The sequence below is a fragment of the Suricata suricatta genome, chromosome 6 (assembly GCF_006229205.1).
Source record: "Suricata suricatta isolate VVHF042 chromosome 6, meerkat_22Aug2017_6uvM2_HiC, whole genome shotgun sequence".
Lineage (NCBI taxonomy): Eukaryota > Metazoa > Chordata > Mammalia > Carnivora > Herpestidae > Suricata > Suricata suricatta.
Genome location: NC_043705.1, coordinates 59606634 through 59619472, shown reverse-complemented (window position 1 = coordinate 59619472; position 12839 = coordinate 59606634). Strand labels below are relative to the sequence as shown.

The following is a 12839-nucleotide window of genomic DNA, read 5'->3' as shown; positions in this document are numbered from 1 at the left end:
TTCCTTTTTCTCCCCCTGTCTCTCCCTTACTCTTGCTCGCTCTTTTTTGCCTGTGTCTATATACACACGATCAAAGCATCAAAGACTAATGCTCATTATCGTCTGGGTCACAAAATCCATCAGCTGTTTATGTGTGATGAACAGCTAACATACACTGCTAAATAATCTTAAGGACTAATATTTGAAGGTCATTCAAAAGAATGTCAATTCCCCTAAGATTTGCTCCTTTCACCTGTACAGAGACAATTGTGACAAGAACCACTTCACTCCATTTCTAGTAGCAGGCAGGCACTGTTCTAATTTGGAGATAATGAGACTGGACAGCCAGATCAGCACCTTTCAGATTTCTCACTTGTCTTTAGACTGAAAGAGAAGCATGATGTGGCTTCAGACGTACAGAGTTTTAAACTTTGAACTTTCAATTATTTAAAAAATTGTCATCATTTGACTGTGGTTTTAACATGCTCTGAATCAGATACCATTCATGAGAAAAGGAATCCACATATTTGTCCATGCATTATATTATACAGGATCTCATGTATATCAATTTGAGATAGGAAGCCTCACTAACATTTAAACAGATTTTTATGGTTTTCAGGATGTCAGATCTCATTCTTTCCTACTGACAGAGCAGTAAGGTTTTAATTAGAGTGAGAAAGAGGTTCTAAAAAAATTTCTGGGTGTCTGAGTCTTCAAAATATATGAGATCGTATGTGTTAGTTGATTTGACAGGCACAGTGTGGCTGCAGGTCTACACAGAAGACTCAGCCTAGTTGGCTTTTTTTTTTTTTTTTGACTCTTCACAGCTGAAAGGTAAATGGACACTGTATTTCCAAAGATGTTCTTTTGATTCAGAACTCCAAGAGATCTTGACATCAAAATCTTATAGCAAATGACTGTCACATATCAAATGTGTACGTCATGACAAGTCTACTTTCTTATGGTAAGATTATAAATGAGAAGGACTATATATAGAAAATCCTAAGGACTCCATTAAAAAGTTATTAGAGCTGAGGTGCCAGGGTGGTTCAGTCAGTTAAGTCTGACTTCGGCTCATGTCATGATCTCATGGTTCGTGGGTTCGAGCCCTGTGTTGGGCTCTAGGCTGACAGCTCAGAGCCTGGAGCCTGCTTTGGATTCTGTGTCTCACTTTCTCTGCCCTTCAATCACTCATGCTCTCTCCCTCTCTCTCTCAAAAATAAACACTAAAAAAAGTTATTAGAACTAATAAACAAGTTCAGCCAAGTTGCATGATACAAGATACATGACTAATATATAAAAATAAATTGCATTTCTATATACTTCCAACAATCAGAAAAAGAAATAAATTCTACTTTCATTTGCATCAAAAAGAATAAAATATTTAGGAGTAAGTTTGACAAAAGTACTGTAAAACTTATATCTTTAAAATGATAAAATGTTGTTGAAAAAATTAAAGAAGGTCTTAAGAAAGGAAAAGCATCCCATAGTCATTGATCGGAAGATTTAATATGGCTAAGATGGCAATATACCTCAAACTGATCTAGAGATTCAATGCAATCTCCATCAGAATCCCAGCTGGCTTCTTTGTAGAAATTGACAAGTTCATCCTAAAATTCAGATGGAAACTCAAGGGACCCAAAATAACTAAAATAATTTTGAGAAAGCACCCAGTTAGAGGTTCCATACTTTCCAGTTTAAAAATTAACTACAAAGCATCCACAACAAGATGATATGGTAGTGACATAGGTACAGACATACAAATCGATGGAATAGAATGGAAAGTCCAGAAATAAATCCATATCTCTGGGATCAATTGATTTTCAAAAAGGTGCCAAGGTAATTAAACAGTAGAAAGAATAGTCTTTTCAACCAATGATGCAGGGTGAACTGGATATCCACAAGCATAAGAATAAATTTGGACACTTACCTCATACCACATACAAAAATTAAATCAAAATCAATCAAAATAAGGGTAAAGCTTAAAATGTATAAAACTCCTAGAAGAAAACACAGAAGCAAGTCTACATGACTAGGGATTTGTCAGTGTCTTCCTTAGATATTACACCAAAGCACAACTAACCAAAGAAAAAACAGATAAATTGGATTTTGTTAAAATAAAAATTTGTGAGTCAAAGGGCCCTACTGAGAAAGTAAAAAGACAACTCATGGAATGGAAAAAAAAGTGCAAATTTTCTGAGAAGACACTTGAATCTAGAGTGTATAAAGAACTCCTTCAACCCAACAACAGAAAGGCCCCCCCAACCCCTAATTAAAAATGGGCAAAGTTTGGAGTGCCTGGGGGGCTGAGTCAGTTGAGTGTCTGACTTTGGCTCAGGTCATGATCTCATAGTTCATGAATTTGAGCCCCATTTCAGGCTCTGGACAGCACAGAGCCTAGAGCCTGCCTCTAATCTGGGGCTCCATCTCTCTCTGCCCCTCCCCCACTCATACTCTGTCTCTCTTTCTCTCTCAAAAATAAATAAAATATTAAAAAAAATTTTTTTAATGGGCAAAGGTTCTGAATAGACATTTTTAAAAATTTAGGTCTAACTGACATATATTATATTCATTTCAGGTGTACCAAATAATGATTCGTTATTTGCACACATTGTGAAATAATCACCACAATAAGTCTAGGTAACATCCATCACCATACATAGTTACAGATATTTTTTTCTTGCAATGAGAACTTTTAAGATGGAGTCTCTTAGCAACTTTCAGATATACAATGTGATATTATTTACTCTGACATTTTATTTACTCTTTTATTTACTCATTTTATTGACTCTAACACATTATTTACCCCATGACATTCATTTTGCAGCTGGACTGAATAGACATTTCTCTAAGAAAATATATAAGTGGCCAATAAGTATATGAAAGGTTGCTTAACATCATTAGCCATTAGGGGAATACAAATTAAAACCACAATGAGATATCATTGCACACCCATTAGGATGGCTATAAGCAAAATCTCAGGTAAAAATGAGTGCTGGCAAGAATGTGAAAGAATCAGGACCCTAACACAGCACTGATGAGAACTTAAAACGGTGTGGCCACATTGGAAAACAGCCTAACAGTTCCTCAAAAAGTTAAAAATAAAGTTACCATTTAACCAAGCAATTCTAATCATGACAATACAATTGGTAAACAAATCATCACTCAAATAAGACTTAAGATATTTCTATGTGAGAAATCAGAGAGCTGCAGGAGCCTGGAGAACACTTTATCTCTTTACTGGTAGGACCACCTGTTGCTCTGCTGGGGATCAGGAGAGTTTACTGCAGTGGAACAGGAAACAGCACATATCCGACTCCTTAAACTTTACTCACGGCAAAGAGCAGGGTTAAAAAAAAAAAATGCCTGACAAGGTTTTCATGAGGATGATGTTAATAATATATCCATACAATAAATAGTTGCCTTCCTTATCCTACCCGTGGAGCTATTTCACAGTCAATCTACTGAAACCATTGTACTGAATGGGGAGATCATTTTCCAGAGGTGCAGCCAGTGTAACATGCTTGGTCACCTGTCTCACTGACTCTTAGCTATGCTATGCAAACACCTAAACAGAAACAACTCCAAGTTCAGTTTCTTCAGAGAATAAGTGAAAAGTTTTCAGTATCTTCTAGCACCAAACCAAAGCAAATCAAAGTGAAGAGGTTCTGTAATCTGGAATCAATATTTGAATCATCCACTGAACCACAATGTACAGGAAGCTTTTCTAGCTGACATGGGACTTAAAACAGGAAAAAATAAGATTATTTATTTTGAGAGAGAGAGAGAGAGAGAGAGAGAGAGAGAGAGAATCCCAAGTAGGCTCAATGCAGAGCTTGACGCAGGGCTCACACAAACTGTGAGATCATGGCCATGGCCAAAGTCACGATTTGGATGTTCAACCTTTTGGGCTACCCAGCTACCCCACTGACATGGAACTTTTTAACTGAATAAGGCCATTATCACTGATTCTTAGATAACTCCTGCCAGTGAAATATTTTGTAGATTACATGCTGTAAATTCCATTAAAATTAAAAGTCAATCTGAGAATCTACCAGCAGGAAATCACACAATTTGAAGATTTGATATCTGATTTTTATCCAAGCAAAGTCTCCAAAAAATCCTGAACTAAGCCATGCTCTAAGACTTGTTTAATGACATTTGAAGCTTTCCTTAAATTTTTAGTTGTGCATATATAAAGGAGATCATATTATAACAGAAGGGAAAAGGTTATTTTTTAGTTCTATGCCAGACACAAGGAAGACATAGAAATATTACAGAAGTCATGAAGGTAACAGAACTATGCTGGATTAAAAAAACAACAACAAATTTTAATGTTTATTTTTGAGAATCAGAGAGATAGCATGAGCAGGGGAGGGGCAGAGAAAGAAAGGGACAGAAGATCCTAAGCAGGCTCTGTGCTGACAGCTGAGAGCCCTATGTGGGACTCGAACTCACAAACCATGAGATCATAACCTGAGCTGAAGTTAGATGCTTAACTGATGGAGCCACACTGGTGCTCCAGAACTATCCTGGATTTTGACATGAGAAAGCAGTCTAAAAATGAATAGGTACAAAGGAACCAATCTTAGACAGGATGATTGGCTGGGATGGCAAGAAAGGAAAATTACTGTAAGAAGCTGAAGAAGAGAAAGAAGTATTTCTAGGAAGAAATTCTTTCTAAGAGACACTATGGAAAAGAGTGAGAGGAATAATTCAAAGAGAACAATAATAACCATGGTGATCCAATAAAGACTTTTAAAAAACATTCTTAGTAACTATTTGGTGAAGTGAAGCATTTTTTTCAAATACAGAAATGGAAGGGTGGTGGTAACTGAATTTCAGAAGAGTTTCTTAAGTAATTATTATATATCTATTACTGGAATCGGTTCTTTATTGCAATTGAGAAAGGTGTAGAAGAGGTTTATGGCCTTATTTCTACCCAAAGTTACAGAAGTTTTGTAAAAACAAAACTAACAGGTCATGTTTTGTATTTGGTGCCTTTAGGCAACTAGAGAACAGTTAAACATCAAGCATGTGGAACTAACTCTATGAAAGTGGGAGTTCAGAGTAAGAAAATCACAGTGTGAGGTGCAAGGGCCAAAGATGGGCTCTTAGAAGCAGTAGGTTTTCTGGGCGTCTCGGTGGCTCAGTCGATTAAATGTATGACTTCAGCTCAGGTCATGATCTCACAGTTCGTGGATTCTAGCCCCAAGCTGGGCTCTGAGCTGACAACTCAGAGCCTGGAGCCTGCTTTGGATTCTGTGTCTCCCACTCTCTCTCTGTCCCTATCCCAGCAACTAAAAAAAAAAAAAAAAAAAAAAAAAAGAAGCAGTGAACTTTCAGGCCCAAGTGCAGAAGAGCCGAGTGTCAGAAAGCTAAGGGCCTTATGTTTTCTGAGAGGGTCAAAGCAGAACTGTGGGAAGGAGCAAGCACAGGGTCTCCGAGGGCCAGTGCACATGCCATGCTGGAAAGAAGGGAACAAGTGTGGATTGGCTGTTCTCGAGCCGGACTGGAGGGCTTCATAGATCATGCCGAGTTTACGCTTGAGGAAGACGACAGAAAGTTCATACACGATGCCTAGTAGGAGAGTAATGTAGGAATAACATGGCCATGGTGTCTGAGTGCCTCAATGGTAATAAAACGGGCCCCTTGAAGATCTGTTAAAGGCATAGGGATTATTTGTGAGAACCGATGAGATACAGAAATAATTTCACAAACTAGAAACATGGGTATGGAATTCAGAAGAGAATTCAGGGATAAACAAGCAAAACTAGAAATTAACATCTTCATTTTCACTTGTTATAATGGTGCACTTTTGTGCCCCATTCATCCTACAAGGCTTTACATTTTATCTACAAGAAAACAAATATGAAATGAATGAGAAAATTGGAGTAATGAAAATTTGGGAACCATCTAGAATAATGTTACAACCTGGAGAGTGGTGAAGGGGAAAGTGCAAAGCAAGGTGAGTCTGGTTTGTAAATTAATTCAAGAATTCATACATTTATTCAACTCTAGCTGTGGAGTCCTTACTGTGTGCCAAGGACACAGTGTGGATATACATCACTCCTTTCCTCCCAGAAGCCACAGTCTTATAGAAGAGAGAGAGAGGCATAAGGGGGGGAGGGTGCTCACAGTCATACATTCAAGGTTTAGAAATGTAAGGGTGATGAAGATCAACTAGGACTTAGGAAGCAGATATGAGATGAAGGAGAAAGTCTATAAAAATGAAAGTAAAAGTGATAAGTGAAAGCTACATCGAAGTGCTGGGAACCTTGTGTGGAAGCCAGGAAATCAGAACGGTAGGGGAATAGTTATATGAGGTAAAATAATAGCCAAATGGTAGGATTATGTAGAAAATATAGGCCATACAAGGATAGGAGTAGTCTCCAAGCTCACCCATATCAGAGGAGCAAGGAGATCCTAGGTCAATCATTTGTCAGGTGTATGGATGAGAATGGAAGCACTGGCTCATTTGCAAGGAAACTAACTGGGAGTCAACAATGAAAATGAAAGCAGCTTGACCTCACCTACCACCCTGTGATTTATCTGCAGGGAGAACTAAACCCCTTTATAAAGGAAGCTGTTTTCTTACAAGGATCTGCTACCAGAAAGAAATCAAATGAACAGTTGCTCTATTAATTTTATGAAAAAGTAATCAAAGACTCCTTAAACGTTTGAGTAGGGTTATTAGATGAGCTATATACATTGTACTCCATTCTTTCCAAGAGGATCTTATCTAACTTATTTAGGAATTAGTTTTTGCTATGACACACACACTTCCTCTCAAACTGACAGTTTTCATCACGGAAATGCATTAATTCACAAAGCACTTTCAGTATTATTTAAATCTCCCACTGGCAAAGTGGACAGGTTTATGTGGCCGTGACCTTCTGTGGGCACTCAGATACCAGATTAATTCCCGCACACTGTGACTTAAGAAGATAATGTTCTAGTTAGAGAATATACTGATTGTAAACAATTTAAGAGGGATAACAGGAATTTTTTTGCCACTGTACTAATTTTAATTCTTCACTCATGTTCAAATGACTTATCATATTCAAAATGCCTTGACATGAAAGTTACCCTTCTTCATAAAGTGACCCATCTCCAGTTATTATCTATGTTTCTCAAAGTACCATGGCTCCGACTTTGACAGAACATTGCACTCAGAACATCTCAGAAAAATTCTAGTTTTAAAAAACTACCAGAGAAGAAATTTTATAGTCTGTCAGGATTATTTCTATATTTAGCAGTATTCATTTCAGAAAAAAATTCCTTATATTGAACCTAATTCACAGAGTTGCAATCTTTTTATTTCTTTTACGTTAAAGAAAGAGCACAGGAGCAGGGGAGAGGGACAGAGGTAGAGAGAGAGAGGAAGAGAGAGAGAGAGAGAGAGAAACAGAGAGAGAGAGAGGGAGAGAGAGACAGAGAGAGAGAGAGAGAGAGAGAGAGAGAGAGAGAGAGAGAGAGAATCTTAAGCAGTCTCTACGGTCACTGTGCAGCCCAACAAGGGGCTTGATCCCACTACCCTAGGATCATGACTAGTCACAATCAAGAATCAGATGCTCAACCTCCTGAGCCACTTGGGTACCTCGAAAAGTTGCAATTTTAAAGTCATATCTTCTTTTGATGGATTCACTGGAAATAAAGAACACTTTGTACATCCATAAGCTATTATTTATTGAGCACTTACGTTGTGATACATGTTGTGATAAAAGCTTTACACATTAACTCACTTCATATTCATACCATGTTTAAAAGGTAGGTATTCTCATTGTCTCCATTTCAGAGAAGAAGAAACAGAAACAGAGGTGAAGGCTTGCTCAGGATCTCACAACTAGTGACAGAGCTGGCATGAAGTGGAGGTCCTTCCTGCTCCTTTTTAAAAAATGTTTTAATCTTTACTTATTTTTGAGAGAGAGAGAGAGAGAGACAGAGTACAAGTAGGGAAGGAACAGAGAGAAAGGGAGACACAGTATCCAAAGCAGGCTGCAGGCTCCGAGCTGTTAGCAGAGAGCCTGACACGGGGCTCAAACTCATGAACCGTGAGTTCATGACTTGAGCCTAAGTCAGATGCTTTACTAACTGAGCCACCCAAGTGCCCCCCTCTTCTTTTATTATGAGGACCTTAACTACCTCTCAAGACTCCTCTCTCAACATTCTAGATAACTCCAATCATGTACTTGATTTTTTGAACTGTATAATCAACTCTATTCTAAAGCCTCTCAAAGTTTTCCAACCTGCATTTCCAAGAAACAGAAATTAAACTTCTTAATAGGGAATCCTCTTGACATTTTGCAAATCTATTTCACCAGGAATGACAGGTTAAACTTCATATTAGGATTATTTTGTGGACCTTAATTTTTAGATTTCCTACTTTTGAAACTTAATTCCATTAATTTCTTAGTAACAGTGTTCTGTTACTGAATCATGGCTAATAAGCCACCACAATGTCTAGACCATTTCCAAGAACACAGCTAATACTGCACTCCTTGCTCATGGATATAGCTAATATAATTGCTATTTTATATTTACTAGGTTTTTTAAAAAAATAGAACTGAGTATTATATTAATATGCATAAGCGTGCTACAATCACCATCTTAGAATAAGACCCAGGTTAGTTTTTCTCCTCCTAGCTGGATTGAAAAGAGTAGAATTCTTTGAATTTTATAAAGACATACATACATCAAAATGAAAATGACATTATAAAACAAGAAGAAAAAAGAACAAGAAGAAAAAAAGAAAGTTGACATTCCACCTAATAAATATCTTTCACTTTAAATGACTAAATTAAAACAAAATTATCTTTTTAAACTATGCTTCATTTTATACTTAATTGTCTTTTTCATTAGACCATCTGGAATAATTTGGCTTCTGATCTAAAGCTATTGCACCTTAGTTCATAACTGGATGTATATTCCATTTCATGCCTTCTGAGTACTTCAATATCTCTACTTTTTACCCCCTCTCACACACAGATTTGGCTGTCAAAAATATAATAAAATATAGGTAGTAATTATGATACCCATGAATATAATAATAAGTCTCTCTTATGAGGAATTTTGGTTCACCTTCAAATAATCTTTTATCAATGTGGCCACTGAAACATCAGAGGTAACTTTATAGTCAGCTTTCCACAAGAATTTTTATCAATTCAAAGTTTAGCTAATGGTCTTTACTTCAAAGAGAGGCATATACTTCAGTAAAAGAAGGAGAGAGACCTTTACAAGAGCGATCTTGTGATCTTCCTCGTACATCCTCAGTCACAAAAGCCCTCTTTAACCTCCCCCTCCAATTTCAGGACAAGACAGAAAAGATCAGTGTGTAAAGATTTGCTTAATTGTTCCAAGGGACAACAAACAAGGAAGAAAAAATTCCCAGAACAATGTCACTGTAAATATACTGGACATCTTCGAGAACTGTCAAATTCCTTCTAGGAAACAAATAAAAGCCTTGTTACTCTGCTGAGAGAAATTTCAGCCAGTGCTTGAATTATACTGATTCTTCCGTCTTTCTTCTTCAACTTTTCTGTGCTAAAACAAAAACTTTCAAATTCCACATATATACACATATTTTCTAATCAAAATTAAATGTATATTACATATATATGTATACATATGGGGTATATCCATATACCCATAAAATCCAGCCTATGAGATATATGTGTGTATATATAAAACATATATAAAGTATATGTTCTCCCTTTGTCCCTATACAAAAAGGGAAATTGTTAGTATCCAAAGTTCTAGTTTAGAAAATACATTTACCAGTCTTAAATGAAAGTTCTAATAAGAATATTAAGATGCTAGAAAACCACACTTAGGCAGCCTTCCAGTAAGTCTGCCTTCTTATTCAAGTTTAGTCAGAGCATTAGGAAAATAGAAGCTACTTAGAGTCTAGCTTTCAGTCTCTGAGGTTGTTTATTGAATTTGCAGAATCACAGAATCATAGAATTTTAATGTTGGAAGGGACCAGGGAAACTATCTAGTCTAACCTCTTCATTCTGAACATAAGAAAATAGAGATTATCCTTTTTATATGCACCCATCCAAAATTAAATGTACAACTCAATTCAAAACTCAATTCACAGAAACTTCTATTCCATAGTCTTAACAATAAAACTGCATTGTGCCCTTTTGGTGATTTCACCACTATGGAACTACACTTGCCTTTAAGAATCTCTAACTCATGCCTAGAGAGAAATAGTGCCAAAATCAATCAGACTCAAAGCATGCTTGAAGCAAGCTCTATATCTTACCTGGTTTCACATCTCTAACGACTAACAGGGTACCTATCACACTATAGGTGTTTTTTTAAATGTGTTGATTGGTTGAATGAATGTTTGATTTCTCTGAATATTAGTGTAGCAAAGTTACCACAAGAAGAAGTAAAACGTGAGAATCCCTCCTGGGTTAGTTTACACTGTTTAGTTGAGCTCTGGGTGTTTATCAGCACTTGGATTCATAGCGGTTTGTCATCACAGCATTGTACCTGAAGTTCTCACAAGAATAGGTACCACCCTTACAGCTTTCTATTCTTAAGGCTGTAAAAGGGTATTGGACACAGTCCAATAGCAGCACGCCTGAAAGAAAACCTGCCATTAACTAAAGAAATGTCTAACCTGCATAACCATTTGCACACTCCTCCTTCTCTTTCCACTTTAATTTAAGCTTATTTTACCACAATCATACGGTCATTTAAACTAAATGCTGCTGTTTGGAATCCAAACAAGCATGAAAACTTGCCCTATTCCTACGTGCTCCCAGTCCTTCAATTTTCTTAGTTCGAATGAAGTGTTACAAATTCAAACATCGTACCATCCAGATGGTCCACATAGCAGTACACGTCGTAAGTTTCGTGAGGCGAACGGAATCCATAGGTCCTGACTCCTTCCTTCCCCATCATATCTCCATAACAGCCTTCCCGGGGAGTCCGGATGGGATATCTGGGGAAATAGATCAGTGGGTAGCACTTTATTCTTACTCTGAAATTAATGAATTACAGACTGTGGCCCCCAGACCTCTCACCTGACAGTCTGATCAGACAGCCAGCCTGCATCACACTGTTCAAATCCATCTTCGTAAGCAGCGTGGAGCTGCTCTGGGGTCGCTATGACTGCCCCAATATCCACACAAGCCTTCCGTGCAGTCTCAAAATTGAGAGTATACCTGCTGGTCGCCGCTCTGTAGTGAAACACAACCCCTGCAAAGAGAGCCGCCAGAAATCACGGGCACGTTCAAATATCCCACTATACTTTGCAAAGGTTCTCACTGACGTAATACATCGAATTAATTGCTCCCGTGGTAAAAGCACCATGGCGATACTTTATTTTCACTTTACGTAGCATTACACAAAGTTACAGTGATGTGAGGAGCCCCGTAAATGCCCTTCACCCAGGTGTCCCATTCTGCGCCATTAGAAAGTTTCCTTGCCAGGAATTTTCTATTCTCATGTAAACACTCTGAGAAAAAAATTTAGGCCACTAAAATTCCAAGTGGTGGATAGCTCCTCTAATTACAGGTTGTGTTCACACTACCATGGAAACCCTGGACAACTAAAAGGAGTAGGTGCTGCAGGAGATACAAAGAATTAAGGGGGGGCATGAGGTCAACTTGCCCTATTTTACCCAGGGCCAACTCAGTAGAAGCACAATGAACATTCACTAACCCCACTTCCTCCAAACATCAAACATAAAGATATTTACTTCCAGAAACAATGTACTAAGATGGAAAAGACAATGGACTATGTATAAGTGAGAAGGCTTGTTCCAATCCCTAATTCGTTCCTTAATCATATATTGAGTTAATCTCTACCCCCACAATAAAGTGTAACTAACATCGCTTATGTTATCTGATATGAAAGTCAAATTAGGCAAAAGTTGTAAAAATGTTGGATAGGCAACTAACTCCTACCCAGTGCTTATCATATTCATCATCTGACTAGCATAACTGAGGGTTTCCACTAAGACAAATAAAATGTATGATTTTTATCCCAAAGAAGGCCTGAAGTGAAGTTCCCCAGACTCCCCTGAGTCGAAGCCAGGCATCTTGGTACCTGCCTCCAACCCAACTTTGCTGTATGTTAGGAGTTGCATTGTCTACTGGTTCCAGAGCTGTGCTCCAGGGCTCAAGGAAGTGTCAGAGCACCAAGGAAAGAGCAGTTGGCTGAGGATGGGGGTGGGAGTGAGGTTTTGGTCTCCTCTCACTTCAACAAGAGCATCTCCATCTTTAGTTGGACTAAATATGGTGACTCGTTTCTCTAAAACTGCAAAGCGAGTCAAGGTAAAGTGCCTGGAAAATCACTGGAAAATAAAACTTGGGGTAACTGGGTCTCATGAATGAGATTTTATTAAGACTCATATTGCCCAAGACCACTTTTTTGTTACGCCAAATGAACTTTAGTTTCCAAGATATCTTCCACTATCTTTTTATTCCTAGTAATTCCCTGGGATTGACAACAGTCTATATCCCACAGCCTGACTTCTAGCAGTAGGACTGTCTCCCACAGGCCCGTCCTTAGAATGTCTCCTTCTTCCAAGACAGGTTATGTGCCAAGAACGTAACTACAGGGGAATAGACTAGCAATGTCATAGATGAGCACCTCTGATAAGTGTCAACACAAAAGACCTGCACAGGCACCAAGTAGATGCAATCACAACTAACATCCATTTCCCCATTTCTGATGTTGCAACAAAAAATTTGTGAAATGTCTTTCCAAAAATGTGTGCCTTTACAGAACTACTCTAAAATTGCCAGGAAGTACCTATCATATTATCTGGGCAGTATGAGATAGTTTATAATGATCTCTAAGGCTTAAGCAAGAATTTGAATGGTTTTAAATTAGTCTTATGT

The 12839-nt window shown here is 37.8% G+C and overlaps 1 protein-coding gene and 1 long non-coding RNA gene across 6 annotated transcripts in view; one reads left to right on the top strand and one right to left on the bottom strand.

The window, feature by feature from the left end:
- The window catches only part of VCAN (versican), a 157857-nt gene that overhangs the window by 76499 nt on the left and 68519 nt on the right, over window positions 1-12839 (bottom strand). For all 5 annotated transcript variants that reach the window (XM_029942544.1, XM_029942547.1, XM_029942543.1 and 2 more), the window contains 2 exons: window positions 11016-11190; window positions 10806-10933 (listed from right to left, as the gene is read on the bottom strand). In XM_029942544.1, the coding sequence (XP_029798404.1) occupies window positions 10806-10933; window positions 11016-11190 (303 nt within the window). The remainder of the gene's footprint in view (window positions 1-10805; window positions 10934-11015; window positions 11191-12839) is intronic.
- LOC115294587 lies at window positions 793-9451 on the top strand. Its single transcript, XR_003909979.1, has 3 exons — window positions 793-943; window positions 5821-5947; window positions 9291-9451. It is a non-coding gene; the product is annotated as an uncharacterized LOC115294587 (long non-coding RNA).